The sequence below is a fragment of the Cyphellophora europaea genome, assembly GCF_000365145.1.
Source record: "Cyphellophora europaea CBS 101466 unplaced genomic scaffold supercont1.3, whole genome shotgun sequence".
Lineage (NCBI taxonomy): Eukaryota > Fungi > Ascomycota > Eurotiomycetes > Chaetothyriales > Cyphellophoraceae > Cyphellophora > Cyphellophora europaea.
In genome coordinates this window covers 3,032,126-3,059,144 of record NW_008481809.1, presented here as the reverse complement: position 1 = coordinate 3,059,144, position 27,019 = coordinate 3,032,126, and the positions used below count along the sequence as shown (strand labels likewise).

General features: G+C 53.7%; 12 protein-coding genes across 12 annotated transcripts; 6 read left to right on the top strand and 6 right to left on the bottom strand.

The window, feature by feature from the left end:
- Positions 1–238: 238 nt before the first annotated feature.
- On the top strand, positions 239–1,942 carry HMPREF1541_04077 (uncharacterized protein; the record flags this gene model as incomplete). Its single annotated transcript, XM_008718423.1, has 1 exon — positions 239–1,942. One exon carries the CDS (start codon positions 239–241, stop codon positions 1,940–1,942), a length of 1,704 nt encoding a protein of 567 aa, XP_008716645.1.
- Positions 1,943–2,159: 217 nt separating this feature from the next.
- Positions 2,160–3,359, bottom strand: HMPREF1541_04076 (uncharacterized protein; the record flags this gene model as incomplete). Its single annotated transcript, XM_008718422.1, has 3 exons — positions 2,160–2,933; positions 2,987–3,091; positions 3,147–3,359. 3 exons carry the CDS (start codon positions 3,357–3,359, stop codon positions 2,160–2,162), a joined length of 1,092 nt encoding a protein of 363 aa, XP_008716644.1.
- Positions 3,360–5,310: 1,951 nt separating this feature from the next.
- On the top strand, positions 5,311–8,748 carry HMPREF1541_04075 (uncharacterized protein; the record flags this gene model as incomplete). The annotated part of the gene is made up of 1 exon (XM_008718421.1): positions 5,311–8,748. The coding sequence occupies one exon, from the start codon at positions 5,311–5,313 to the stop codon at positions 8,746–8,748; it is 3,438 nt and encodes a 1,145-aa protein (XP_008716643.1).
- A 1,097-nt stretch (positions 8,749–9,845) lies between these two features.
- On the bottom strand, positions 9,846–10,268 carry HMPREF1541_04074 (thioredoxin; the record flags this gene model as incomplete). Its single annotated transcript, XM_008718420.1, has 1 exon — positions 9,846–10,268. One exon carries the CDS (start codon positions 10,266–10,268, stop codon positions 9,846–9,848), a length of 423 nt encoding a protein of 140 aa, XP_008716642.1.
- Positions 10,269–11,176: 908 nt separating this feature from the next.
- HMPREF1541_04073 (uncharacterized protein) lies at positions 11,177–13,624 on the bottom strand (the record flags this gene model as incomplete). The annotated part of the gene is made up of 1 exon (XM_008718419.1): positions 11,177–13,624. The coding sequence occupies one exon, from the start codon at positions 13,622–13,624 to the stop codon at positions 11,177–11,179; it is 2,448 nt and encodes an 815-aa protein (XP_008716641.1).
- Positions 13,625–15,404: 1,780 nt separating this feature from the next.
- Positions 15,405–16,648, bottom strand: HMPREF1541_04072 (uncharacterized protein; the record flags this gene model as incomplete). Its single annotated transcript, XM_008718418.1, has 4 exons — positions 15,405–16,158; positions 16,208–16,366; positions 16,419–16,553; positions 16,620–16,648. 4 exons carry the CDS (start codon positions 16,646–16,648, stop codon positions 15,405–15,407), a joined length of 1,077 nt encoding a protein of 358 aa, XP_008716640.1.
- A 591-nt stretch (positions 16,649–17,239) lies between these two features.
- Positions 17,240–18,491, top strand: HMPREF1541_04071 (uncharacterized protein; the record flags this gene model as incomplete). The annotated part of the gene is made up of 2 exons (XM_008718417.1): positions 17,240–17,314; positions 17,361–18,491. The coding sequence occupies 2 exons, from the start codon at positions 17,240–17,242 to the stop codon at positions 18,489–18,491; spliced, it is 1,206 nt and encodes a 401-aa protein (XP_008716639.1).
- Positions 18,492–19,271: 780 nt separating this feature from the next.
- HMPREF1541_04070 (uncharacterized protein) lies at positions 19,272–19,853 on the top strand (the record flags this gene model as incomplete). The annotated part of the gene is made up of 5 exons (XM_008718416.1): positions 19,272–19,302; positions 19,359–19,386; positions 19,446–19,489; positions 19,542–19,631; positions 19,681–19,853. The coding sequence occupies 5 exons, from the start codon at positions 19,272–19,274 to the stop codon at positions 19,851–19,853; spliced, it is 366 nt and encodes a 121-aa protein (XP_008716638.1).
- A 1,011-nt stretch (positions 19,854–20,864) lies between these two features.
- Positions 20,865–22,235, top strand: HMPREF1541_04069 (uncharacterized protein; the record flags this gene model as incomplete). Its single annotated transcript, XM_008718415.1, has 1 exon — positions 20,865–22,235. The coding sequence occupies one exon, from the start codon at positions 20,865–20,867 to the stop codon at positions 22,233–22,235; it is 1,371 nt and encodes a 456-aa protein (XP_008716637.1).
- Positions 22,236–22,928: 693 nt separating this feature from the next.
- Positions 22,929–23,990, bottom strand: HMPREF1541_04068 (uncharacterized protein; the record flags this gene model as incomplete). The annotated part of the gene is made up of 1 exon (XM_008718414.1): positions 22,929–23,990. The coding sequence occupies one exon, from the start codon at positions 23,988–23,990 to the stop codon at positions 22,929–22,931; it is 1,062 nt and encodes a 353-aa protein (XP_008716636.1).
- A 465-nt stretch (positions 23,991–24,455) lies between these two features.
- HMPREF1541_04067 (uncharacterized protein) lies at positions 24,456–25,925 on the top strand (the record flags this gene model as incomplete). The annotated part of the gene is made up of 3 exons (XM_008718413.1): positions 24,456–24,539; positions 24,587–25,762; positions 25,812–25,925. The coding sequence occupies 3 exons, from the start codon at positions 24,456–24,458 to the stop codon at positions 25,923–25,925; spliced, it is 1,374 nt and encodes a 457-aa protein (XP_008716635.1).
- A 100-nt stretch (positions 25,926–26,025) lies between these two features.
- Positions 26,026–26,742, bottom strand: HMPREF1541_04066 (uncharacterized protein; the record flags this gene model as incomplete). Its single annotated transcript, XM_008718412.1, has 1 exon — positions 26,026–26,742. The coding sequence occupies one exon, from the start codon at positions 26,740–26,742 to the stop codon at positions 26,026–26,028; it is 717 nt and encodes a 238-aa protein (XP_008716634.1).
- Positions 26,743–27,019: the final 277 nt, after the last annotated feature.

Below are 27,019 nucleotides of genomic sequence, written 5' to 3'. Positions count from 1 at the left end.
ATAGCACTTATCACGGCTCGCGTCTTGAGACCCGGGGCCCGACCTCCCCACTTGTCATGAGTTAAATCGTGGATGGCTATCCCATAAAAGTTTCGTCCTGTGATTCTTCTGCACATGCTCCACGAATTCCAGACACGTCATCCAAAACATAACTGCAGCTGCCACAGCTTCATCGACGCTGAACCTACGACTCCGAGCGTTCTGTTCCAGCATCCGATGGCTTCAGCGTATCGATAGCATGCTCTTCAAATGGCGGGGACGCGGAAGTCAGAAGTACGGTCAGGTGTTGTTTCTCTTCTTCCTGGTCCTCCTCATCTATCATGCACTGTCCGGGGGCGACATCATCACCACCACCACACGAACACACGATGCTACGCCTGGAGAATCAACCAAGAATCTCAATCCCTTCATCGAGGATCACGCACGGTTCTGGCGGGCTTTGTACTCGCACATCCTCTTCAACGACCCGGAATGCACGCCTCCAGAGCTCGTGGGCATTCCGCACAAACTCGATGTCATGTACGACCCAAAGCATGAGCCTCCACGACCCGACATCTTATGGCTGCAACCTGCCGATGTCCAGAAGCTCAAATCTGCGCACGCCAAGTTCCTGGACGACGTTCGTACCAAGAGCCCTCAGATTCCCTTCCAGCCAGACTCCCGAGGTATCGTGGTGACGGCCGGCTTCAGCCAACTCCCAGTCGTGGCCATCAGTCTACGTATGCTCCGCCGCACTGGCTGCACCCTTCCTGTTGAGGTCTTCCTCGCCTCCCAGGCCGACCATGACACCTTCGTATGCGATCACATATTCCCCTCATTGAACGCCAAATGCCTGGTCTTCCAGGATATCGTTGTTGCTGCCGGCACCGGTGTAATTCTCACCCGTTTCCAGTACAAGATCATGGCCCTCCTCTTCTCCTCGTTTGAATCCGTCCTCCTACTCGACTCGGACGCCTTCCCGGCTACCAACCCTACTGATCTCTTCAGTCATCCAGTCTTTACCTCCCATGGTCTGATCTTATGGCCTGACTTCTGGTACCCCTCAGAATCTCCTTACTACTTTGAAATCGCCTCCATCCACTCAATCCCGCCCCTCAACGCCCGTCCCGCGACCGAGTCGGGGGAGATCCTGCTCAACAAATCGCAGCATGACATGACCCTCATTCTCGCCGCCTACTACAACTACTACGGACCAGATATATACTACCCGCTGCACTCCCAAGGCGCCCCCGGCCAAGGCGACAAGGAAACTTTCCGCTGGGCCGCCGTCGCCACCAACTCCACCTTCTACTTCGTCCACACCCCCGTACTCGCCCTAGGCCACGTCGACTCCAACGGCGAATTCTTCGGCAGCGCCATGGCGCAGCACGACCCCCGTGCCGACTGGGCGACGCACCGACTCCGCAGTCCACACCCCGGCACCGAAATCGACAACGACAACGACAACGCCGACGACGATGCCTCTTACCCAGCCCCTCGCCAGCGGCCCCAAGAGGCCGCGCTCGCAAACCCAGACCCAAAACATCCCACTACTCCAGACATCCGTGTCCCTCCACTCTTCATCCACGCCAATTTCCCCAAATTCGACCCGGGCACGCTCTTCCTCTCCACCACACAACCGCCGGGCCGCGTGGGCCCCACGTTCGACAGCAACGGCACGAGCGTGCGGCCGTGGGACGACACGCTGCGTGCCCCCTATGACTACGTGGGCTATGATCTCGAGGCGGCGTTTTGGGAAGAGATCAAGTATGTGAGCTGTGAGTGGCAGGAGGGGATGGGCGCGTGGCGGAAAGTGAGGGGTGAGGGGGTCGATGTCTGTATGGTTGTGAGGCGGTGGGCGGAGAAGGTGTTTGGTCAGAAAGGGGCGAAAGGGGAAGATACAGATCAAGGCGAGCCGGCCGGAAGAGCTGGCGGTGAAGAGAATGGGCTACCTGGGGAGTGAAAGAGATTGGGGATCATGTCGAACTCGACTCGGTACTTTTGATTATGGATTGATCTTTTAGCAAGCCATTTGCATCGAAGCTAGAACTAGGATTACAGCACAAGCATGGAAATTATCGCAATGTCCACACACATAGGCGGAAGCACAAGAAATTTTGTTACCCTCAGTATGACGCGAGCATCGGCACTGTTGATACACTTACTCGTACTCGAACTCTTCAATGGACTGCTGCTGAGCGAGGATAGATGATCAAGCCTCTTGTCCCACCAGTCCCTCTGCTACTCAGCTTGGCAGTATGTATTCCTCCCGGCAGCTGATGTGGTGCTGGGAGTGGTACGTGTGGCAAGGGTAAATTGCTGTCAGTGCTGCCAATGCGTTCCTCATATCTTCGCAGCTCTGCACCATCGTCGGAAGTGACCGTCGATCTCGTTGCACTCCGGAGGCAAGGGAAGAATCGCTGCAGAAGGACGCGTAACATTGGGAGGCATGCACAGACTACTGCGACCGACGCCTCAGCTTGTGTCCACACGGTCGAATGAAGCGTGCCTGCAGTCGGGTCATCGGCATGGCCTGCAGTCGATAGAGTTGTGTAGCGAAGAATTGCAGTCAGAATGACAAAGAGCCCACAGCAAAGGATGAGCGCAATGCCAATGAAGTGTGCTGTTGGAAGACCTAGCGAGCGAATGACCGGAAATGGAGCCATTATAATGATGATGTCTGAAATGATATTGTAGATTGCATTGACACGCCAGAGAGTCAAGGCGGATAGGCAGGTCCCCTCAGAGTCCCGATTGTAGATCTTGTGTATTGGTGAGCACTGAAAGATGGTGAACGCCGTGAGAGCTGTCATGAAGGCCAGAATGATGGTGAGTAAGAGGAGACAAACATGCCGGAAAACGCGCGGGGAGAAAATTCGATAGTAGAGCAAAATAATTGATGCTTTGGTTAAGTTGATGGTGAGCTTGTAGTAGATCTGAAGCTGCCAGAAATACTATTCACGTATCAGTGCCTATTCCGAAGCACTATCAGAACAGAGAGACCAACATAGAGAGCGCTTTCGAGTGCAGTAGATGTGAGTTCAGTTGATTCGACACCGTACCCAGCGTTTCCAGCTGCAAGGGCCGCTGCGGATTGGGCGAGGAGAAAGGCCTTTGGAAAAGATGTGAGCATTGTCGTCTGTCTACGGACCGGGGGCAATTCTTACCATGGCCAACAGAATCACCCAGTCATCGTACCAGATGCGTCCGGGCACCTTGAGTCGCCAGAATATTCGATTGCAGACGAAAACCAGTGCCATCGAGGGTCCAATGACCGATAGCACAGCGAGGCTTCGAGCTGGACCGGCGAAGCCCAGACGATAGATGCAGTCAGTCGAGTCGGCGGACGAAGAGTGCGACAACAACGTGGGAACAGACATGTTAGAGATGTGAAGTTGCAATATTCAGTACAAGATTGATCGGTTGGGATTTCCAGGGCAGCGAACCCGACAGAGTACAGCAATTCATCGATGACAGAACGACTCACATTGCATCAAGGAACAGAGATTTCAAAGGAAGGCTTCTGGAAGGCGCGATTCCGGGTTGGTGGTCATGCAATGGCTGTGGGTTGCTCCTTCCTGAGTTGCGTTCGGCATGGAAATTGTGCGCGGGTTGGAAGGCACGGCTCTCACCATCCACATCTTGATACTCGCCACGAGTCTTCACGTCCCGGGTACCTGCATTTGTGGAGTTGTGATGATCAAAACACCTCCCAGGCCAAGCACTGTTCTGCAGTAGATTTGGGGAACAGCTTGGAACTGCATCTTGCCGTACGAGCTGTTGCTGTCACAAAACCTCTCGAGAAACATGCTATGCACACTCTCTTGCCAACGCAAACGCAAGATTCCCTGCGAGGTTAGAGACAGAGGGTAGGGAAAGCTCCAGATAAGAGCTACGTGAGGGGTGTTTGCTCAATCGGAATTGCTGGTTGCAACTGCTTGAAGGCAAACAGCCACCCAGCTCCCGTCACTGTTGCTATAGAGGGACAGCCTGCCAAGAGTGTTTAGATCTGCGCATCAGACGACTTGTAGCGGCTGCGATTGAGATGGCGCACCCGGCGCGGTGCTGACCTTCATCACAAGCACAGGTCACAACTCGAGAGCTCGTACTGACTCCCCGGCGCTGGCTGAGTGATCCTAGGGCAGACACCGGGCAAGGTCAGACTGCTTGACCTCAATTTCGGGCTCCCACGAACGGTCTGGCCTATGTTGGGGGACGTTCCCGACCACGGCGCGTTACAAGAGAGTTGGCAAGATCATCGAGCGCATTCAAGCGATCCTTTATGGGACTGCGCACGGACCACCATCAGAAACAACCTGCCAAGGAGAACGGCATTGGCCCATCGAGCCTCATCCGACTACGTCGGCTCTACCCATTCTCATCCAGGTTAAACTATATGCACAAAAGCCATAGCTGGCAACAGCTATACACGTTTGCTTTGCGACGCTCAATTGTTTGAAAGCGGTCCGCTGAGAAGGTATGCAGGCTAAGATGGCGAGAAGGTTGCGGCTTCCATGGACCACAGCAGCAGTACTACAAGCGCCGTACGTCGTGAGGGCGATGTTGCGCTCGGCTGGTTCTAGCGATCTATATTCTACTAGTCGTGTCATCTCAGTCTGCCAGCATTACATGAGCGGCCCGCCAGATGGAGCTCAGCAGTAACGCTATCTCGAGCGTGTTGCGAAATCATGGCAGCGTCGACGACATCCGACTCACGATGCCTCAGCTGGCACCCTTCGCAATTCACTCGGCCTCCTGAATGGTTCATTGTCAGCTCAACGACCATTGAGCACTCCCAGCTCATGCACATATCAGACATCGGGCTCAAGACCTAGTCACCCTCGGCGACGATTTCTGCAATATCGTATACCATATACAGCCGTCCAACCTACCGGAAGCGCTTTGACAGTATCCATTTTTTGGAGTCTTAGTGAATGTGTGCACTTGACAGCAGTGAATCTGTCTAAGTGATCTGAGTCTACTGCCTATAATCACCATGTCACCAATGCTCTCGGCTAAGGGCGGCCTGCTGCTGCCTCGCCAGCCCCTTCATCACCACTGTGACAGCAGCACCTGCCTATACCAACCATTCACCCACAACGATATCACTCAACGCGTTGCTATGGGTGATTTCTCTTCACCAACGCGTTCCGAGCTCCTTCCTTGTTACCACTTCAATCATTGCTATCTGACCATCATCAAAATTCATCCCCTCCGAGTCGTTCTCCATTTGATAGACTGCGCCACTACAAGTCTCTCACGACAGCCACATCGCTTGCACTCCGGCAGACGAACTTCTCGGATCGAAAGCCCTTTTACCCCACGTTGAACATGAACAGTACTCTGAAAGCTGAGGCTGTCTCCTTTCACCCTGTCTCGAGCATTCAGAGCACTTTGAACGCTGAGGCTGTGCCATTTGACCCGATTCCGAAGGTCCAGAGCAGCATGAAAAATGCGGCTACTGTCTTCGTGCCCCTTCCGAAGATGAAGAGCACCCTGCACGCCGAAGCTGCAAGTTTTACGCCCACTTCCCAGTCGACAGCTACGGTCGTCACTAATATTGCGAAGCCGACCTTCAACCCTGAGGCTGCTGCCTTCATCCCTGGTCCCTATACCAGTATCAAGATCGACGTCGCAACCAGCCTGAACGACTGGGTCTTCAGCTCTGATCCTGAGGCACCCGCGTTCCTGCCCGCTGTCCAGGCCGTCGAGAATCCCCAGCGCGAACAGGAGTTTGACTTATGCGGTAGCGCCAATCCCTGCGATTCCTGCGCTATACCGCTGCCGACTTCCAACATTTGCGCGGAACAGTCTTTCTGCATTCTCAATCCCGAAGCTGACATATTCGCTCAAAATCGTGGAGACACAGAATTGGAGTGTTCCATATCCAGTTTTAAGCCTGAAGCTGCCGCCATTGTTCCGAATGCCAGCAATCTGCAGTCAGAAGGTTTCTCGGCCGGTCTTGACCTCGATCTCGATATCGAGGCTGCTAGCCTCACTCAAGGTGCCAGCACGTGGGCAATACCATCGTCGCCTCCTTCCCCCGCTCCATCTACGATTCATCCCGGCCCAGAAGCAGAGAGCGCCGCAGGTAATGCATACATCCCATCTCCTGAACACGAATTCTTTGGCAATGATGGCTACTTCCCCATACTTACACCCTACGAATTTTATTACTACTACGATGCCCATCACCTTAATTGGCTTGGTCATCCCATTGAGGAGAAGTCCTTTACACGTCCTGCAACTTCACTGGCTATCATCATGAGTAAGCCGAAACTATTGAACAGACCATTGGAGGAAAACGACAATTATCAGCTGCAGGTGCTCTTGAAGAGTGCCTTCCGCTATATCGATCCTGTTGTGTTCACTGGCAGTCGGGAGATATTAAAGCTTGGTGGTACTAAGCTTGAGAATGCTGCCATTGGCCAAGCCCAGAAGTTTTACTCGCCTTGTGGTTGGTGGCAAGACGATCACTACGGCCAGGACGAGGATATTCCAGAGCCTGATCCTGAGGATGAGAACGCATATGGTCCCGAAGATGTGGTCTTCAACGGCTGCAGCAACGATACTGATGTTGTGATGCCTGGTCAATACTTCCTGCGTGCGCACATGAAATTTGCCCAAGAAATTGGAGAGATGAGTGTGGTGCAGAAAGGCCGTCGCGAGTACATGCGCGAACACCGTGGTACCATGATCCCAGGGTCTGCCTTGAGGAATGTTTCCAATATATCGGATTTGGACCCATTCGAGCAACCTCTCCGTGACTGGGCCTATGAGGTGGAGGACATAGATGGTCTTGGTTCCCAAAACGTCGCACGGGAGCTGGAGCAGATTCGCGACGGGCTGAAGATAGCTAAGCCCGAGCGTTCATTTCCTGCGAGAGTAATTAAGTCTGAGGAGGAAAGTGATCCACAACACCAGGCTCAGTCGGTTCAGAAGGTCGACTTGAAGGACCATGAGCTCGATGGGCATCCCAACGGTGGCTCTGGCGGCTGTGCCGTCAGCAACGAATCAGGAGTATGTGTTCTGGATTTAGTCAGTGAAGAGACCGAGAGCCCGAGCAGTCTCGAAGGCTGTCTGCAAGCCGAACCTCTGACTCCCAGCAAGTTTGTCGACCTGGATGCTGCTGTAGTTCTGGCTTCAACAACGCCTATCGACGCTGGAATGAGTGCTTTTGAGCCCGGGGACGAGTTCACGGAGCTAATCGAGGACAAGTGGTTCAGCCAGGACATCGGAACTCAAACGCGAGCCGTTTTCGATGTCGGTGGCCACGCTACCATTGTCAGCGTTGTCGAGGCGTCCTCAAACAACGAGCTTACTGTCCCTAACCCTGCTGAGGACAATGACGAGCCCGCCAGCTCTTATGAGGATGCTGTCTGTTCGTCTCCCTCTCCCTCTACAGCCTCACCAGCTGAGGAGGCTTGGCATAAAGGGGAAGTCACCAAATATGCCACGGCTCAGCGCCCAGTGAGCGGTCTCTGGCTTAGCACAAAGCTCAATGGCAGCTCTGTGCAAGGGCAGAATGAGGTTCTTGTCACAGAGCCATCAAAAACGGTCCAGAAGCTTCTGCCTGCGCCCAGCAGTGACTGTTCTTCTACCAACGTCATCTGCAGCACTTCACTCAGTGACTTCCCTTTGCCATGTGGTCACAACTTGTCATCAACCTCATTACCTCTGGCACCATCTTCTCTGATCGACCCTCAGAGACTTCTCCGCCGACCTGCCACCTTAGTTCACACTCCCTCAACCGCAACAGCTATGGCACCATCACCACTCATCCTCTCCGCGCAGACGCAATCGCAATTTGACGGGTTCTCAGGCTTTCATGGCGCCGCTCTCTTGCAGCTCGATGTGAGCACCGCTACCGCAGCTGGTTCGACAGAGCGACAATATGAGTACACACCTACCTCCCTCCAGTCTCGCCATGATCCCACAATGCGCCTCGGAGTTGTCACTTCTGGCACGCCTGAGATTACTGAGTCACCGCACTCCGACGAGGGCGAGAGTGCCGAACTTAGTACTCCTACGCCACTGGCCTCAACACACAACTTGGGAATAGGTGTCAGAGCCGGACATGGGAGCCAAGTTGCAGCCCTGACGCCTCATAGCACGCCAACTCCGGCCATGCGGGCACTGTCTAAGATCAAGAAGCGCGGTGAACAGGTCACCAAGACTTCTACAAGCCAGGACGATCAGCGAGCGACCTCCCCTATGCCTGTCATGCCATCTCCACCCGTTCGTGCGCCAGCACAGCTTGTCGACAGCAACTCTGCGGAACTTTCATTTGCCGATGCCCTGAACATAACGCCCCCCTGGGTTGCAGCTCGCCGTGCAGACCACAGCAGACCTGGCCAGCGTGCGCCTGAGATTCCAACTGCAGCGCCATCGACGCCCGTCCGTGCTTCGGCTCAGCTCGCTAACAACGACTCGCCTGAGGTCTCTTTTGCCGAAGCACTCAACATCACGCCTCCGCAGGTTGCTGCCCGACGTGATGCTCGCGCAAATGCTGCAAATGGCCGCGCTTCCCGCCGAGATATCGAATCTTCGCCCGCCAGAGGCCGCGCCGCTCGTCGTCGCTACGCCAACTGCCTAAAGCTGCGACCTACCACTGGCTCGGTGGGAGTCACGCCTACGACCGCGAGTGGCATCATTCGTCGGATGCGCGACTCGAAGCCCCAACAGGAGCAGAACGATGGCCTGATCACCAAGATGTGGAAAGGCTTCAAGGGCGTCTTTGGCAAGGAGATCAACGTGCTGCGATACTAGCATGGGCACGGAGTCTGGAGTTCTGGGAGAGGCGTTCAAGGCATGTACATCAGGACTTCTTGTCTCTGGATCTGAATTGGTTTGGGATGCGGCAGGATAGCCGGAAAGCGCATTTTATGCCACTATGACTATGGATTACGACTGGATTAGATGGATATGGACAGGCCAGCAGAGGCCTGGGCGACGACTGCAATGAGGATTTTGGGCTTTTGAGATACCCCTGTACCAGTACCACGGCTTGCAACTGGTTTGATGACGGAATGAGGACATTGAGGGCGCTGTGTTGCAGACAGCATGGCATTTCTGCATGGCAGTCTATTTGCTACTGTCAACGCATATGGTTTGGGGGAGCAGCTACCTCAAATGGTAGAGAGAAATGGTCTAGCATCAAGAATGAATGAGCATGCAAGAGTTCTGTGCTTTTTTACCATTCTCCTGACTGTGAACTAACTATTTCTTCGCCATCCTTCTGTCTATAACGTTAAAAAAAATAACACCATGAAGCCCCCAGCTTGTTCGTTGCGTAGTAGGAATCCCAGAGGCCGACGAAGTCCACCGGTAGGGATTTCCCCTCGGATGCCGATGTCGTACACGGGTTGGCAAGCGTTGGGGCGACGACAAGTTGCACAGTCCTCAATACCAGTGCTGCTTCGGGTTCATATCTCCGCACGGGTGTTGTGTCATTGTGCGAGTTTGTCGGGGGATTTCCTTTGCATCTGGTCTATCGTGTGTATGGTTTGTCAGCAGGGGAAAAAAGCTCCGCGTTGACAGGCGCGTTTCTTTTTGATGATGATGATGATGATGATGATGATGATGGTGTTGCGATACACGGTGGCAAGCAGGCGGGCAAAAAGAGAGATAGAATGAATCTGGTATGTCTAGGGTGATTCTTTATTTTGGATTTATGGTGTATTCGCTCAGCATGCGGCTATGCAGCTAATGCTTGTGTGGATAAGTCTGCGGGAAGCCATGTTGTCTCGCTCCATGTCTGATGCTACCTGCCCATAATCATGATACCAGGTGCTCCATTACTAGTAAACGGACGCACTGTGCTAAGCCGCCATCCAGGGACTCATTCCAACTTTGAGGCGTACCGTTCACAAATGCTTGTCGACCGCAGCGCGGATAGCGCGCTCGTTTGCGCCGACAATCTCCTCGACTTGCTCACCGTTCTTGAAGACCAAGAAGGTGGGCATGGCGCGAATGCCGAGTTCCTGCGCGACGTCCGGCACCTCGTCGACATCAATCTTGTAGAAGTCGACGCTGTCCTTGTACTTTTCTTCCTGCGACATGGCGCTCACTTTGGGGGCAATCATCTTGCAAGGTCCGCACCAGGTGGCGAAGCAGTCGACGAGGACGACGCGGCCGGCGGAGGCCTGCTTGACGGAGGTGTTGAAGGAGGAGTTACTGTGAATAGGGTTAACGCCGTAGCTCTTTGAGGATGCGGAGGATTGGGCAGATTGTTCGCGAAGTTTGCGCTGGTGGTAGGCTACGTACTCTGCTAGGTTGTGGACCGTCATGTTGGATGTGGTAGGCTGGAAGTTTTGGGTGGGTGTGCTGGAGAAATGTCTTGAGGTTGTAACGCGTGCGAAGTTGCTGGTAGTTGTTGTTTGGAGAGGTGAGAACTGGGTTTTCGATATTCGGAGACCCGGTAGTGACGTCGATATCAGGCGTGGGGTTTTGGTGAAGGATGTTCGAAATGCAGCGGTCAGAGCCGGGGTATATATGCTGGGTCTGTGCCAGCAATGTCAGATGAATAATGGTGAAGACTCGAAGCTACGACGCAGGGTCGGGAGCGGTATTTGTCGCGTGTTTGCAAATTGTGGGAGAGATGAGGGATAACGGAATCAACTTACGGCATGGGAAGCGCGCGGCGAGGGGTAATCCGATGTGTCTTTATGCCGGGACTACCACGAGGGATGGAGGGGCTGCTTTTAGGCTGAGGACTATGAATGGCAGGCTTAGAAATACGCTGAAATTTGATAAGAAGCCTTCAGGCAGCTTCTAGCGCTGCTTGGAGCAATGATGCCATTGATTGTGCCGCCAGGATTTGGAATTACCTGCCGGGCACGTGACAGGGCTGACAACGGCAGGGGTTGAATAGTGATCATCAAAAGATTGTTATTGATGGCATCATTCTTCTACTTGCAAAGAACAGCCTCGCTGACCTATAGTAGGCAAATTTACGCTCGTGTGTCCGTCCAGATCGTTCATTATGCTGTAGCATTCCAACCCAAAGGGCAGAGATAGTCCTGCCATCCTCTACCCGCGGGTTATCGAAAGGAGCGGCAAAGGGTATCGAAGCGTCGTCGTCAAAATTACAGAGCACACTAGGCTCGAGTCTCTCAGAGACTTTGCACCACTTTTCGTTCGTAACATAGGAGATGGCCCGAGTCTGGGTTGTTGGAGGCTAACAACTTTCTCTTTGTCATTTCTGAGGAATCGTCTCCTGCGCTGCAATGGCATTCGCGCGTTGCGAATTCACCGAGTGCACGGACGCTCTTCTGATATCGAGTACCTTGGCACTTCCGGCACTGATCTTCCGGGCATGACCTTTGCCATAGTCGACACTGCGAGCACGCATGATGGTCATTTCTTCTTCGCTTTTTGGCGACTCATTGTCTTCATCTTCGCTCATAGCGCCGGCATCGGCTGATTGGAAATCCTTCAGTAAACCCTCTCGAGACTTTGCGCGGGTCGCAGGCTTAATGACGGTGGGCTGGCGGCCCACACTTCCGTGCCATGTCTCTCCTTGATTCAAGGTGCGTGACATCGCTGGAACTGGTTGGGCCACGGATTCTTCTTTCTGAGTCTCTAAAACGGTACTGCTTGCTCGTCGTGCTGAAATAGTAGACCGACGCCTCTCGTCCGGCTCTGGTGAAAGGCGGCTAAGGTAGTCGTCTGAAGCAAGTGCCTCCTCCATCTCATCTGGCTTCTGGTTTAACTCCAGATGCATAGGACTCATAGGACCAGAAAGTCGTTTAACCGGTTTCCCCGAAAGCCACGAGCCCTCCGAGTCCACCGACGCAAGGGACTGGCTAAGGGCATGACCAGCGAATTCACTATCTCCCGACATCAAAGACTGCACTCGACTATCTGGCCGGCCTCGTTCTAGAGTGGGGGCACTGGAGTTGGTTTCGTCCAGCGTTCCCGATTGTGAGCGAACAAGATGTCTTGCCGTAGGTGACGTGATGTTTACAGGCTGACCACTTGTTATTTCAGGGGACTGTAATCTCGAGTCCGGTGGTGTGGGATACTCCGGTAGATCTTCCTTGAATTTTGACATCGTTCGCTGTGGAGTAGCCGAGCCAGAGCGTACAAAAGTTCTCTGCGAAAGCATCAGTTGCGGTGGTGGTTTGCGAGCGAAAGATTCTCGACTGGTGTTTGAGAACTCCGATGGTGTGCCCCGGCTGCGGTCAGGAGCAGATCCTTTGCGGCGGCTACCACGTTTGAAGAAACTAGTCCAAGAACTTGCTTGCTGTCCGTTCTGGTCTGGTGCCTTGCGGTCACGTTCGAGGCCGGCGGCAGCTTCAGGTGAGATGTTTTCCTTTTTGAACGAGGCTTGAGATGAATTGCGCTCGTCTAACGGTGCGCGCAGAGGTGAACTAGGTGGAGAGATTGCCGCTTGAGATGCCTTGGGCTCTTCCAAATGATGTACCTCTGCGGGTTTGCGGCCTGGGGACTTCACAGAGATATGAGGTTCAGCCTCGTCCTTTTGGTCAAAAGACTCCTGCGTGACGTCCAGGTCTCCCTCATCGTCAAATGGATTGCGAATCTCATGACTCGTGACTGGTTTTGTCGGTGCTGGATCGGAGAACGGGTCGACCGGCTGGGCAGATGCCTCCGGTGCCCTAGGCGGTACGTCTGCGGCGGCTGGGTGGTGTGGGTGAAGTTCCGCTTGAGATGTTCGCGCAAATTCTTCCGTTCGTGCTCTTCTCGTGTCTTCTTCGCGCTGCTTTTCGGCACGGCGCTGGAGCTTGCGCTGTAACTTGAGCTTCTCACTGTCCCTCTTTTTCTCGCGGCGCTTCCGGTCGCGTTCCATCAGCTCACGCAGGCCTGCAGAATCCAGACCGTCCGCCAAGTCATCTATGCGCTTCTTCGATGGGCTGACATATTCCTCCTCGATGGATTGCTGCACTGGGTCCATCCGTGACGGCTGTTTGCCGAGGCTACTTCGACTTCTTCCGTTATACCTGATTGTGGGCCTAGGACTAAGCGCTGCGAGAACGCCAATCTTGAAACTGTTCTGGTACAGAGACTCGTCGGTTTCGCTGATGTTTTCGGGTATAGGTAGCGACACTTGCGATGAAGGCCTCCTAAGATCGCCAGGCACATGTCGCGTCTCGCGCTGCAAAGGCCCAGACCCAGAATACGTCGCAGGCCTCTTAGGCTTCGGTATAGGAATAGGTGCGCTCATGGCTCTCAACTCTTTCTCCCGGGCATGATCGTCAGCTTTTCTCTTGCTCGACTTCTTTCGAGGCATCGTGGGGTCGTAGTTTGGGCGAGTGGCGTGGAGGGTTGGCAATTGAGAAGCCGCGCTGAAATTCTCCGGTCCAATGCTACTTTGTGACATGTTCTGGGTAGTGTAAGAGTTGCGGCGGGGTATAGGCGTAGCTCGTGCATGAGGGGACCCGGCTACTGGCGATGCATATGAATGTTGGGGTGGACGTGGCTTTGAGAGTTTTCGTGCTCCAGCGTCTCGACCCTGCGCAGGCTCCTGTCTGGCAATCCTGGGATTGCCTTGCTGAGGAGTGGGGCCATCGTTGCGAGCCATCGGCGCCGGGTCCGACTTCTCGAGCAAAGAAGTTGTGTGTTCTGTTTCCGTATTCGTGCGCTTGCGATTCTTCTTGTTGGCGCCAAAGAACCAAAATCCCATAATGAGATGATGTCAAACGTGACAGGCGCAGGCTTCAGCGCATGTGTGATTGCGATTGCAAGGGGCGAGCGAGGCGAGGTCGCTTCCGAGACCTTAATCGATAACGGCTTCGATGGGTCGACATCTAGGTGGCTCCAGTAGGAGGCGTCGGCATTCGTCTGATTAACGGGCGAGGCTTAAGAAGGGCGGGAGGCGTCGTCCGGCAGGGGCATCGAGGTACAGTGTCTTCGTGATCCAGAGGTGAAACTCGTCAAGCCTGCAAGCAGGGACCAGGGCAGTAAGACTTGATTCAACTAAGCTGCAATCCGCAGTTCCGTACAGACGGCAAGGCGAATGTCAAAGAACAATGGTCAAGGATATTCGAGTAAGTGGGCGCAAAAGCAGGTACTTGGAGAGGTGCATGAACAGCTCTAGTAAAGAATGCAGAGAAGGAGAGCGGAATAATGGGGATCGGGCATGATGAGGAGCAGCGCAGCAGCAAGGCGGGTTGGCGTTATCCACTCTGAAGTCATCAGCAACACGTCGACGCCACCGCGTTGGAGCTGCTAAACCGCTTTCTTCCCAAGGGCGCCACAACCCCATCAAGCGACAGTCCTAACAAACCCCGGCCACTCGCATGGGCAAACAACAGTGCGGGCAAGCACGCGAACAAATCCAGCAGCATTGAAGGTCTGCGGCAGATTTACAAGAGGGCATTGGTTGCACGTCAATGGTGGCAGATCATCTCACTTTCCGCTTAAGCAGACGACTATCCAATTGCCCTGATTCTTTCAATTGTGGGCAGCGTGATCCCTCGCAATGACTGGCTCTCGCTGACTGCACTGGTGATCGCCTAATTTTCGCCGACCAAAGTCCATGGGAGATGTCGTGCAGTAAGGTTCATACTCGCTGCTGCACCGAGCCAGGAAGTTTACAATCCTGTGACAATCTCGGAGTCATAGACGACTCTGGTCGCTGGCACGGACGTTTAATGAAGTCGCGCCCAAGGGCGCGTTGCAGCTGCTCACAGCCACCTGCAAAATCCTCCGAATGGAGGCTGAGGTAGCGGCCGACGGCGCCGTCGGTAACTACTGCAAGTGCACCACTATGCTGGAGCTCCGGCAACATGACGTCGGATACTTGGTTCATGGGACAGCTCGAATCGAAGTTCTGAGAATGAAATGCCATCGACTAGATTTGCCGATGACCGGGACCGTAAAAGCGGGCTTTGCTGGCATCATCTGTTGATCAAGCCGCAGATCGGCCTGGCAGCCCAGCTCAAGCTTGATAGTGGTGGCTCGAGATGGCGTTGTTCCTTGCAGGCTGTTCGACGCATGCATGTTTCAGCGCCGTAGTTGGATCTTGTACCTTTTTCTCGCTTCTGTCTTGGATGCGGTAGGCAACAACATTTACGAGACGCAGAAGATCCGAGTACAGAAATGATGGGTGCAGCAGACAGTCCACACCTGGCTTTGTTTCAGACCCTTTCTCTACTCGGCCAACACTTCCGGGCCACATGTGGCCGCCATGATCAATCACCAAAGGTCGACAAAATTGACAGCAAGGCTTCTGGGTTTCCTAGAAGGTCACAATGACGGATTGACAAAATCCACGAACGGGCTTCCCGGACTTACAGCATATCGCTTTTCAAGAGTTGACAAAATTGACTGGTGCCTTCCTCGAATCCACACCAGGGGCTCTGGGGTCGTAGTCTGCTGTGAGTTTCGGGAGCATATGCAGGCGGATCTTGAAGACAATTTCATTCTTTGGTTGCTCTAATCTGTCTAGGCCCGGAGCAGGGTCATAGATGCGCTCGGCCGTCCGTCTTAAGTACTTGCTGTACAAGACTAATTACCTCCTGACAACTGCCGTACGACGACTGATAGCCAGCTCCAGCATGCCCGTAGCAATGCACGACCCGTACTCCACGGATAATCTCTTTCTCTAGTCTCGTCCCTCCCCGTCTCAGCGGCCGAAGACCGACACCGTGTCGGATGATTGACAAATGCTCAATACCTTTACCCTTTGTAAGATTCGGACATAATGCCACCGCCCTCTCCATAATACGAACAGCTAGATTCGGATCTGGCTGTGAGTCCCAGTTTCCTTCTTGATAGCAGCCACCCAGTATCGTTCCGCCACCAGCGGCGCGTGTCATGATGTAGGCCAGCTCGTCACTTCCATCGTCTGTACCGCTAATAGAATACATTGCATGGGCATCGTTCCTTACCACCACAACCTGGCCTCTAATGGGCGTCATGGCTTGGTCTTCAACACCACCTAGCTTTCGTGCTGATAAACCAGTGCAGTTCACCACGAGGTCAGCGCTGTTGCTGGCATGATGCACAGAAGCAGCGTCGCCAACATGATCGAAGACCGCTCTCTTAAACACCACCCCATTGCGGAGACACTGAGAAACCAGCCATGGCAGATAGATGGCGGTATTGATGCAGACACTCTCAAACTCTACACCGCTTTGGATGCCGGGTCTAAGCTCATGCTCAGGAATATTTTTCCACGTCAACCATGGATGGTGACCAAGTGCATCAATAAACCTGGTTGTTGTCAGCTTGCGGTCTGAGGCTGAGATTTGGTTTCCTCTACTTCTGGGCCTTTGCGGAGCCAACATCCTTCGTCCTCACGAAGATTCTGGTGGGCTGAAAATGGATGCCGGCTTCGGGATGGCTTTGAGCGAGGTTTCGGAGAACTGGCCAGGTGTGTTTCTCCCATTCGTGTGCCCGGTCGCCGGACACGGTCATGAGGCTGCCGGATTAGTTAGGCCCTCGACTACCTGGGTACGCGTTGAGGCACCTACGGAACATAATTGGCACCAGCCCATGGCGAGGCATATTCTATATCGTAGTCTCCTGGCATGTGTTTTGCAGCGACCGTAACGCTGTAGCCTTCTCGAGACAGAAGCAGGGCTGTGGTTAGGCCTATGACTCCCGCTCTGACACGTGGACTGTTAGTACCAACTGGTTGCAAGGCTGCAACGGTGAAAGGAGAAGAGTCATACCCAACCACCACAATATTCTGGGACCCCATGGCGGTGAAGCTGTTCTGCAAGCTGAGCAATATTCACTCTCGCACTGACAATAGGGGGACGTGTCTGAATAGACCCAGCCTTCCGGTATTCTTGGAGGCACTCTTGTAGATACTCGTACTCACTCACTCGACTACTGCAGTGGTTAATTCTGCTTGTCAATCCTCGACTTCTCCTACTCATCCCAAGTACTTGTAGCGCGGCACTACCTCATCAAAAGGCGTACAGTTGTACATCTGAGGAATACTCCAACAAACCTCGATTATTCGCAACCCCACCTCCAAGCAAATACTTCCGCCTATCAACGGCTAAGCTAAGCTCTTACGGGCAAGAGCGACCAAGGTGAGCCCGGGCTCCCATGCACAGCGTCACTATTGCGGCTGCCCGCGTGCCTGTGGCCTCAAGCAGGCTCCTTCAAGGCTCAAGCAAGATCGTCCATCCCCTACATCCCACCTCCCGTCGGCAGCAACACCTTGCTGTTCGCTGCCTCGACGGCATTTCGAAGCATTTATCGTTATTTGTCGCCTGATGATCTTGTCAATGGCTTTTGTGCAACCATGGCTAACCATGCTATGTCCTCGCAGCTACCCATCATGGTCCGAAAGCCTAAGGCTGTCTGGCCCGGCCTCATCAAAGATGGAAAGTATAGATACAGCATTGCTGGAGATGTAAGTGAAATTAATTGGAGCTCAACAACGCCCTGACCTTTTCTAGGGCAACTGTCTCTTCGCGTCCTTGTCCGACCAACTGTACGGCGACCCTACTAGACACCCCGAGATCCGCACTGCTATTGTAGAGCACCTCCGCAACTTCAGACCCCTCTTCGAAGGCCACGTCCACAAAGATGATGTGCAACAACGCAGAGCGACTCGTTCAGCTGCGACAATCCAATCCCAAGAATCCTACGACGCGTTCGAGGATTATCTAGCAGTCATGTCGCGTCCAGGTACCTATGGTGGAGAACCTGAGCTGGTTGCATTCTGCCAGATCTTCGATCAAGACGTGACAGTCCACCTACCCAAAATCCGCCATTTCGATAAAGAATCCTTGTTCTACACCAACGAATACCGAGAGAATAAGGTCCTCCGCTCGTCCCTACATATCGCCTACGGTGGTGAAGAGCAGGGTGCCAGTGGTCACTACGATTCGGCCAGGAATAGAGATGGCTCGCACCCTCGAAACAACCAGAGTCCGAAACCAGAGTCTCAACAGTCTCAGAACGAGCTTACCGCCACTGTCGGCACCACATCTGGCAGCAACGATGCTAGCACAGTCAACAATAACCCGGCCATCTCCGCTCCGACTGCCAGAGCCATTCGCAACAATCGGTCCGACTTGTCACACGAGCTCATTCACGACATTATCCAGAAAGGCAAGAAGGAAGTCGAAGGCAGCCTTGATCAACTAAATGTACGGGCCAGGAGCGCTTCGGTCTCGTCTTCTCACCGAAGCTCAAGCTCAAAGCGATCACTTGAAGAAGAGGGTGACAATCCCCGCCGTAAGCGTGCCGATCGCCGCAAGAGCACCCGCAAACGGACTGATATGTCAACCGTTTCTTTCGAAGTAGACGAGGATCAGGGCCAAGCCGATGCTCTCCCCAACACTCCTGCAAGCACCCAGGACACCGAGACATCCTCTGGCGTCGGTGAGCTGGACCTGTCAGATGACGACGATGCCGAGTATAAGCCTGGCGACCTCAGCGATTCTGATGCAGCTCGGATGCGTAGACGCAAGATCATCAAGCCAGCTTCGAGAGCTTCTTTCATAAAGAAGTCCGGTGCCACTACACAAACCAGCCACCTGATCAAGATCGCTGAACGACCTCGATCCACCCTGCGAACATAGAACCTCAAGGAGTTACGGAGTTGGTGCATCTTCGGGATTTGCGAAGATTCGATACTGCATAGCGATGGAATGGGAATGATACCCTGCATGATCTGGGTCTAGATATGAGGAACTGATTTGCGCTAGACATGAGCGCTAGACATGAGCGCCAGAAACGGGGTCACAACACTTTGGCTGGCAGGCAGAAGAGCATAGGAAATTTGCTCGGTGCATTGATGCTCAAAGGACTGCATAGTCTTTGTAGACTCCAAGTCAATGACAACGTATACTCGCTAACATGGATGACTCGACTGCCGCGAGATCCTGTCCCTTTCTGTAAGTCCTGAAATCGTGTTCTCTTCGTCAACATGAGGGTTTGGGGCCCTGGCTTGGCCTACGTGAGCGTCGCACTAGCCTTCTTTGCACGACAAGCTGCGCCATACGTGCTAGTAGAGTTAGCTCCAGTGCTCGTGGCCTTCAAGTTTCTATATCGTGCCTGTTGAATCATCCTAGTCACCTTTCACTGCTGCCTACAACGTTGTCTCCTCGATATACCGCAATTCTGCTGCTCCCAGGACCAGATCCAAAAGCATTCCAGCTTCGTTCTCATCGATCAGCGCAACCTCCTCATATCCCCCTGACGTCCGTCCCTGTTCGAGTCTTTTACCTCTCCCGGTAGCTTGCGCCGCAAAACATTCAAGATGGATTTCAGCAATATTTTGTGAGTCGCAATAATGCAAAGAGGGCCAGTGGCCCACATCGCGACGAATCTGACTCTCCTACTATAGCCGCATCGCCAACATGGTGGTTGGCGCCTTGATGATTCTGTCAGGTCAGTAGATGCTTCACCCGATCTTTCTTATGGGATTCTGCTAACCGCTTACGCAGGCATTGTTACCTTCTTCGAACTCAGCATGTACGTGCCGCCTCCAGTCGCCCTCATGCGCATTCTAGACATTTACTGATCGTGATTAGCCGAACCATCATCGTTGGAATCTACCTCGTGGTCTTTGGTCTTGGTACGAACAAGTGATCCCCAGGATTTGATGCGACGACACTAACACTCTATAGCTGTTGGTGGGCTTGAGCTGCTGCCCCAGGTTCCTCCTTATCTTCCAAAATACGCCTCCTTTTTGTTCAGCTTTCTTGGTCGCGGCATTTGTAAGGTTTCCCCAGGGAGCAAAAGTCGCATCCACTAACCTGATGGCAGTCTACATCTTCATGGGCACTTTGTGCTTCGAGCAGTTCACCATTCTTTATATCTCTGGCAGCATCATCGTCTTCAGCGGCATTGTCTATGCTGCTCTGGAGTTCGTTCCTTCCATCGAGCCTCCTTCGAACATGCGGGACGCAGACGCCGGTTGGGGCGCTGAGCAAGTCTAGATACACTGCAATGGCTTCTTTGCTTGCGTGAAGGATCTTTGCGCAAGTCCCTCAGCGACACCCCAATTGCGGCGCGTTGAGATGGACGGCGCGCAAAGGCTCTCTTGTGTTACTATCAGACTATTGGCAATGATGGGATTGGAGCAGGATGTTCAGATCACGCTCAAGGGCCGGCACGGCCTGCGAGCGCCAGCAATGTCTTGCAGCGGGCGAATGTAGGCATATCTTCGAGCATTGCCTCACTTCAGGCTTCCTAGCGTGTCGGCCTAGGTCATATTGATGTTATATATTAAATCCACGACGCTACAACCCGGGTCGAGGCCTTCTCTGGGCTGCCAGTGTGCTATTGCCAAAACTGCAGAAATATACCACTGTACACAGCAATTCGATGTTCTGCGGCCTTTAGGTAGCTGAGCTGTATTAACGATCTCATCTGACCTTTGAGGATGTCAGCGTTTGGAACGGGTCAGAGTGCCATATCCAGTACTCTAACAGTAAACAGGCACTCTCCAAGACCGGAAAAACCAGTCTCTGGACCGTTGCAGTGTGTCACGTGACCAATGGAGCCACGTCGTCCGTCTCAGTAACCCGCGTGGCCAATTATATCCCAAATGAAATTGCTGACCTCCTCGTGTTCTCGCCAGCGCGTCATTCTGGGTCCTTCACGCCTCCCTCCCAAGCGGTGTCACCGCTTTTCATAATTGCGACTGTGATCTGTTCAACAAGTCCCTTATGAGAGATCGCTATCTCATTCTTCCACTTCACAAAGGTAGTTTTCGGTTATTATTTCTCAAGGATAGGGCTGCTAAATCTCCCAAACTGCCATCTCAAGGCTGCCACTTTGTACCCTTCCAGAGCCCATCGTTCTAAACCACACTGCAATTTTCAGGGCAACCGCAGGCAGGCTCACCACCTGTTCCTACGGCCTATATTTCGATCTATATCGAGTGCATATCGAACTTGTGCAAGCCGACGTTGACCGTACGGGGGTTTATGTGAGAGGTGGATGTTATGTTGGCGGTTCAGTCAGCAATGGACGCTCTGAGACGTTCGGCGACTCACGCTTCGGGCCAGCCAAGCATTCTGCGACAACCATCAGCTGAGGACTTGGACGCAGCACATCAATTAGTTTCTTCGGCGAGGGGCGGGAGAATAAGTCCATCACGACCGAATGAGGGACACGGTGATCATGACTCGGCTTCGAGTGTTAGCCCAGCCTTGGCCGCGATAGATGGACCTGACAGGCAGCAGCGAAGAGCAAGCAGTGAGGCAATGGAGAACCAGCCAATGGGTGGGTTCAACCAAGTGTGCAGCAATTGCGGCACAACCAAAACCCCACTCTGGCGACGCTCACCTGCCGGCAACACCATCTGCAACGCCTGTGGTCTCTATCTCAAGACTAGGAATACGATGCGCCCCACGAACTTCAAGCGAAACGTATCTGCCGCGCCTCCAGAACACCCTGCTCAAGCCTCTGGGCAGTCAGCCGCGGCTCCAACGATATCTGGAGTCTCTGCTACCCCTTCCAATTTACCATTTCGTGAAGCCGAACATCCTCCAGGGTCTTGCCCGGGCGGAGGAAATTGTAACGGTGCTGGCGGTGCACAAGGCTGTGGCGGCTGTCCAGCGTTCAACAATCGTCTGGCGAGGGCTCAGAAGGGGCTCGCCACAGCACCAGCCATACCTCCAGAAGCCGGATCACAGGCAAACGAGCGACGATTGACTCCCACCGACCCCGTCACTACAGATGAAGCTGCACCGCGGCCCGCAGAGTCCTCTTCTCCAAGTATGCTTGTGGCTTGCAAAAATTGCGGCACGACGGTAACCCCTCTCTGGCGCAGAGATGATGCAGGACATCCTATCTGCAACGCCTGTGGCCTCTACTTCAAACTCCACGGTTCCCACCGGCCCGTGCAGATGAAGAAGTCAACAATCAAGCGGCGGAAACGAGTCGTACCGGCATACGCAGGTGGTCCGCCGCGATCCGAAGGCGCTTCTGATCACGCTGCTTCAACCTCGCCAGAGCCAATGGAAGAGCAGGATGTTGGCGGCGGCGGATATGAAGAGGTTGATCCTTCAGCACCCAACCAGCCTGCGGCCAAGCGGCGAAGACCGCATATGCCTGTTGATTTCACCGGCTACAATCCAGCACCTCCACCGTTATCGACAGTTCTGAACACCAAACCGCCCACGACCGGTGATCAGTGGCGTGCGAAAATCATCGCCCCTCCGCCGGGGTCAACATCTGATAGTCGCATCGATCCTGCGCTGGAGCAGCGTGACGATAGCAAGAATGAGAAGCGGGCCAAGTTGATGCGCGAGATGGAGGCGATGAGAGAGGCTTTGAAGGCGAAAGAACAAGAGATGAACGAGCTGGCATGATGGGCCACTTCCCAGGGTGGCAACGGCACATACACGGGCGGATATGTCCAGCATTATTGCACAGAGTTGAATGGCATCAAACGGCGGCATGAGCATAATGAAATCAAAAGAACAAAATGCAACGAAAGACCTGTAGTAGGTTTCGATTCGTAGCACAGCATGGCGCTTATTTGGCGGGACTATTCTGCGCTGCGCTATCTGCATCATTCGGGACAAAAGCCATGGAGCAGGATTGGAAGAGGTTCATAGCGCAGGATAAGTTTTCCCACGCTCAGAAGAAGAGCTACTTGTATGAAGACTGGAAAAGTCGCGCCCGTCAGGCAGAATGATTGATGCCACCGTGCATCTTAACTTTGACTATATGTAAACGAAACGCCCCTGCGAGAAATCCGGCGCTCTCTTGCGGTTCCTCCCACACCATCGCAAAGCGCGTACGAAAGATCGAGTAGCCCACCACAACGACTTACAGCAATGCCCATCCACGATATTCGCGAGAAACGTGCAGTTAGCCGCCTTCATCTTTCGCTCTCGCGAACCCTTGAGTCTCGCCCAGAGCGGGTTTATGAGATTTGCGTTCCCGGCCGAGGCGTTGCTGCCTGCATTTAAAACGTTTGCCAGTTTTCTGACGAGTGTCTTTGGACGCCCTGCAATATTCCAGACGCACAGTTCTACGGGCTTCTGTCTTGAGTGTTCCTAGAACCAAAGCTTGACGAGTTCTTCACTGACAGCGCTTGGCGTCATAGTACCGTTCTCCGTGATCAGTGCCGTGATCAGATACGGTGGCGTTATGTCCACCTTCTCCTCCTCTCTTTCTATCGTCTTCTTGCCTTCATTGACATTTCCGCCCTCTCCCCCTACCTTCCTGGCTTGTTGGCCTGACGAAAACGTCAATGTCGGCTGTTTAGTCCCCATCTTCGCCAGCTCCTCCGCGCCGCAGCCCAGCGGGAACTTACGCACGAATTTGAATGACTCGACGGCGACGTAGAGCGGGATCCCGTGCGCGTGCGCCAGGAGGGCTAGCTGCTGCGTGCCGAGCGGCGCGATGATGCCACCATTCTCGAGCACCGCACTTGCGGGGACAATGAACAGGGCGTCTTGGAGTTGAGTCGGGGTGAGGGATGATAGTGCGTAAGCGACTTCATGCAGCGGCAGTATAGTGCTTGGCAGGGACGCTGAGCCAGTCGTATTTGTCGCAGGCGCAGTGGGCGTGGTAACGTGCGCCACGGAAATGGAGCGGTCGGCTTCTATGGTAGTGGTGAGGAGGGTCCTGATTATGGGACAGGCTGAGTCATACGTGAATAGGATTGCAGACTCCCTGATGAAGGGAAGGGCGTGCGATGCGATTTTCGAGCCAGCGCTCTTAGCGCGCTGTATGAAGACGCGGGATTGGGAAATGAGATGCTTTCGCAATCCAGTGAAGTCGGAATGGTGCAACAAAGCACGTGATTGGAACGATGAGATGATGTAGCGTTGAAACAGGTCCGATCCGGCACTTACAGGGATAGGATTATGCTGGGAGTGCGTAAGGATGCTAGACTGCGCCTCCAGGAGTGCAAGAGTCTCGGCTATGGTGGTAAGAGGGTTGTCTGAAAAAAGTGCTATGAGGGATTCTATAGCTGCCAGCGCCGGGGTGATGCTGGGGTCGCGCTTGAGGAGAGAGTTGTAGTGAGCCACAATGTCGAAGTTGGTCGAGGGAGCCAGCGCGGCAACCGGCGCCGAGCTGGAAGACGTGGACGGCGGGCTCACGAATGCCATCGTGTTATAACCGGGCACTGCAATTGAAAATGGGCATCAGCCGCCGTGACCCCTCAGATCTGTGAGGAGCAAGCGAAACCTGCTCGGTTGTAATGTGACCAACCTGAGGAGATGAGCTCTCGTACGTTGTCTTCCAGCGTCATAGAACGATCTCTGCGCGTCGTCTTCGACAATCTAAGAGGTTTGTAGAGTCGGCTTGATGTAGGCGCCAATACTTTGTTTGCAAACGAGTCGATGAAAGTTCCTGGGCGAAGCATGTGGTTGACTCACTTTTTTGATACACCGCACCAGCCACACTTTCAGCCTCATGGCGAAGTTCAAGGCTGAATTACCACGCTAGTCCCAAAATGCTGCAAAATCAACAAACCGGATGCACGACTCCCCTCTCAATCTTGTCCTACCCAATACTTACGCCTTGTTGACATACTCTTGCTCCTGGTCGCACTCACCAAAGACGCCACCGCCATGTCGCAATATCGATCTTCTCAGCAACAGCAACAGCCGCGCGGCAAGAAGAAGGAGGAAGACCCCGATGCATTCATGAAGCTGGTACGTACACCAGTTGCAAACACGCACGATCGCTAATGTATCTTCAGTCCGACAGAGAGATCGCAGGATGCATCAGTGATATAGGTGTGCCGTTCCAGCCGACCGATCTTCAGAAACCGAATCCGCAATTGATTCAGATGGTGTTTGAACACTTGGGCGAGCTCCTCTTAAATGCGACTCGAGACTCCATTGACCCTGCCATGCGCGCCGCTGCCGAAGACATCTGCCCTGGCGACACAGAAATTATACCGTTCGAAACGAGAATGCTCATGGGTTTCTTCGTGAGTTTGCGACGGATGCTTATCGAGTGCGGTGTTCACGACTTCTCCTTCAATGACCTTGTTCGGCCAACGTACGAGCGACTGGTAAAGATTTTCTCTTACATCATCAACTTTGTGCGCTTCCGGGAGAGTCAAACCACTGCGATTGATGAGAACTTTAATAAAGCGGAAGCGACCAAAGCGCGCATCGAGACACTATACATGGATAACCAAGACATGGAGCAGCGGCTCGAGGACATGAAGCGCAACCGAAAAGCGATGGAAGCTGCTGTTAAGGAGAAGGTGAAAAGGAACGATGAACTCAAGGCGCGACTGCTTGAGTTGAAAAAGGGTCAGGAACGCATTGCAGAACAGCTAGAGAGAGCAAAGGCCGACAAATCCCGGGCGCAGGGCATCCTTGAAGAGAAGACGGAGAGACTGCTAAGACTCAGGCAAGAGAGCGAAAAGCTCAAGCCATACGTGCTTGAGAGCCCCGGCAAGCTACAAGATGAGCTTCACGACCTTTCCAACAACCTGATGCAGGAGCGGCAGCAAATCGACTCTCTGGAGAGGCGTAATCGAGCATTGCAGACCTCGGGTGATAGCTTTGGTGTTGTTACGAATGAGGTGCAGTCCTGCGTGAAGGTTCTCGAAGAAATCTCGGTCGAGCTGCATAAGGAGGAGGAGGAAGAGGCCAAAGCGGCAAGAAACCGAGATCAAGTCGCCGATCGCAGCAATAATGTTCGTGAGATTGAGCAGAACGAAAAGATGCTGCAGCGGCAGCTTGAGAAGTGGGAAGAGCGAACAGAAGCCCTCCGACAGAAGCACAAGGACCGCGACGAGGCGAACAAGGCCAAGATGGAGGAGTTGCGCGCCGCCCAGAAGCAGCTACGCGAAGAGAGGACTGAGAAGGGCAGAGAGACAGATCGAAGGAGAATTCGCATCGAGCAAACTGAGAAGAAGGTGAGTCAAGCCGAAGATGATCCATAACAGCCGTGCTAATCCTGACTAGATGGCGGACCTTAAAGAGACGATCGAGAAAGAAGTTTACGACATTCGCGAGCAGTACCAGAAGCTCGAGTCACATATCAAGCTGTACATCACCGAGATGGAGCAAAGCGTCTGAGAAGGCCACCTCAAACGATAATGACGCGATGACAGGTGTTGGCTGCGTGTTTGTTGAATACCCCTGGGCGCTGGATGATATGTTGGGTTATTGGAAGTCTTTAAATGAGCATCTCGTCTTCATCTTGCTGTGTGCGAACTTGCGCTCGAACCCCTGCGAATGTGAACCACCTTGACGCAATAGCTTTAATGGTCATGGATCGACCGGCCCATCTTGAGCCCTCTAGACCGATTTTGACAGAGCCACTCAACAAGGGCACTTGCCTGTCCCAGAGACGCGACCCCCGATCCGGATGGGATTGGTCTCGAATGTCTCTACACTCGGTAAGTAGGAGCTCCTGTCCAGCAGCGTGTGCTGCCGACACAGCCGTGGCTAGAGACCGTGAAAGGCCCTGCAGGGTGAATTCGGACGTGCCGTGATGAAGCGCCAGCAGATCGACGATGATCAGGCGGGAGGCCGGTACCGATTGTGGCACAGAGTCCGCATTGTAACTCGACAAGTATCCTCGCAGCACTAGGATAGTTGGGCAGTAAATCAGCTTGACGTGTTTGCTAGCCGCAAATAAACGCAATGTCGGTGTCAGAAAGTGGTGAGCATGTGGCTGGGACTCCGGCAGACCCTTGCCGGCCCCTGGATGAGGCTCTGCCTGGGAACTTGTGGCATCTGCCGAGTGGTGCTGGACTTGGAGAGCGAGATGGTGGAGGAAGTCCTCGCGTGAGATGCAGACGATTAGATTGGTTGGGGTCGGCCTGTGTTCTCGCGTCAGGTCTTGGATAAGCTCAATATGGTACTTCCAGTCAGACGAAACCAGGTTCATGTAGACGACGAAGAGACAAACGGTGTGAGAATGGAGCCGCCGTTGGATGTGTGGGCAATCCGCGTTGAGGATGGACTACGCGGCCCAAATTGCGTCATCATCATTGACAAGCCAGGCAATATCGAAGCCTTGGCCTCAGTGCCCCAATTCCTAGAACTCACTCTCGCATGGACACGTTCTGCAAGCGAACGATCGTGGATGTTGCTATGCGCTGCGGTTCGCTGGTGTCAAAACGGCTTTTGTCCTGTTGATAGCCAGTGTGGAGCACGCATGCCTG